The 1,600-nt window shown below is 36.2% G+C and overlaps 1 protein-coding gene across 1 annotated transcript in view; it reads left to right on the forward strand.

Moving 5' to 3' along the window:
* Positions 1 to 1,552, forward strand: part of LOC107577504 (solute carrier family 41 member 1-like) — a 2,963-nt gene extending 1,411 nt beyond the window's left edge. The window contains exon 3 of the mRNA XM_016263571.1: positions 355 to 1,552. Within this exon, the coding sequence (XP_016119057.1) occupies positions 355 to 540 (186 nt within the window). The 3' untranslated portion in view covers positions 541 to 1,552. The remainder of the gene's footprint in view (positions 1 to 354) is intronic.
* Positions 1,553 to 1,600: the final 48 nt, after the last annotated feature.

The raw sequence follows: 1,600 nt of genomic DNA on the forward strand, positions 1-1,600 counted from the left end.
TGAAAATCACAGGAATAAATTCTGAAAATAAATGAAAAATATAAAATAACAAATATTTTATTATAGTTACTTTAAATTGTAATAACACTTCACAATATTACTCTTTTTATTGTATTTGTGGTAAAATAAATGCAAAAACATTAAATAATTACTGAATAGTGTATATCAGACACAAAACAAATGTCTATTAATTAAAAGATGTGTGCAAATATGTGTATGTGTGTGTGTGTGTATATATATATATATATATAATACTCACATATGTGCACACATATGCGCAAAATATCATAACTTTATATTTTTTCGTCCTGTTGATTTCCATCCATCATGTTGACACATTCTCTTTCCGTCTAGGTTGTGATCCTGCTGTACCTTGCAGACTGGATGGTTAACTGGATGTGGCATCGAGGGATGGATCCTGACAACTTCTCCATTCCCTACTTGACTGCCCTGGGAGACCTGCTGGGGACGGGCTTCCTGGCTCTGTGTTTCCACGTCCTGTGGCTAATTGGAGATCGGGACACAGATGTGGGTGATTGATCCACGCTGCTTCCTTTGACTCTATCCAAGCAACACAAATGTCTTTATTTATAATGCCACATAGAGAAAGAATATCTATATTGTTATGGCTGCGTTGGCTACCATGATTATATTGATGACATTATTGCTTTAGTATTGATATGTAATTTCATTGTTGTTTAGCTACTGGGAGAACAACTATCCTCATTATTTTTCAATGGGGATGTTCGGCCCGGTTTTACGGCCAGTCGCATTGGCTGCATGTAAAGATGACATCAACCTAAACTTGAAATATTTCACGAGAGGCAAACGAACATAGAATGCTACATCAGCAAGTGCTACAAAATAGTGATATAAAATTATATGTTTTGAGGGCGGCACTCACAGCCTTTGCCAACTAAAAACAAAAACCATATTTGGACCATCACAGAGTGACCTAAATAACATTTCAGGCTAAAGATTAAAAGAGTCACTTGGGTCTTAATGGTAGAGATTGAATCTCAAAGGGGACCTTTTGATGATAAAGCGTGCATGTACAGTAGAGTACTGTAAAATACATAGAGATCGCCCAATTTAACACACAATGCTATGTTTTCGGGATCTAAATTTGCTTTAGTAGCTGTGCTTATGGTTACAGAGAGGGATAGTAACCCAAAGTGCTTTACTGTTTCATTGAAATACTCAAGTTGTGCAATGCGATGAAAAGGGTTCATGGGTTGTTTACGCTCGACACCTAAAGGATAAAATATCAGACTTTGCCTCATTTGCGTAGGTACATTTCTGTTACGTACAGAAACGTTTCACCCAGTTAAAGGCCTGTAATATTGCTGTAGTCCACATCTGTTAATCTCCAAAATCTCTTGAATGGACTCAAAATACTGGGGCAGATAATGTATTTGTTGTGATGGTCAACAAAGTGGTTATTTTAAAAGGGCTGTGAGTTCGAAAATTGGCAGTCAGGACCCTTTTTATTAAACCAGAAATCATATTTGACAATGCACTCTTAAAGGCTTTCCAAATCCCAATGAATATATTATTCTATTATATAGAGTATATATACAGTTGACCCTTTGCTAAGCTC

The sequence above is a fragment of the Sinocyclocheilus grahami genome, unplaced genomic scaffold, assembly GCF_001515645.1.
Source record: "Sinocyclocheilus grahami isolate Dianchi unplaced genomic scaffold, SAMN03320097.WGS_v1.1 scaffold6252.1, whole genome shotgun sequence".
Taxonomy (NCBI): Eukaryota; Metazoa; Chordata; class Actinopteri; order Cypriniformes; family Cyprinidae; genus Sinocyclocheilus; species Sinocyclocheilus grahami.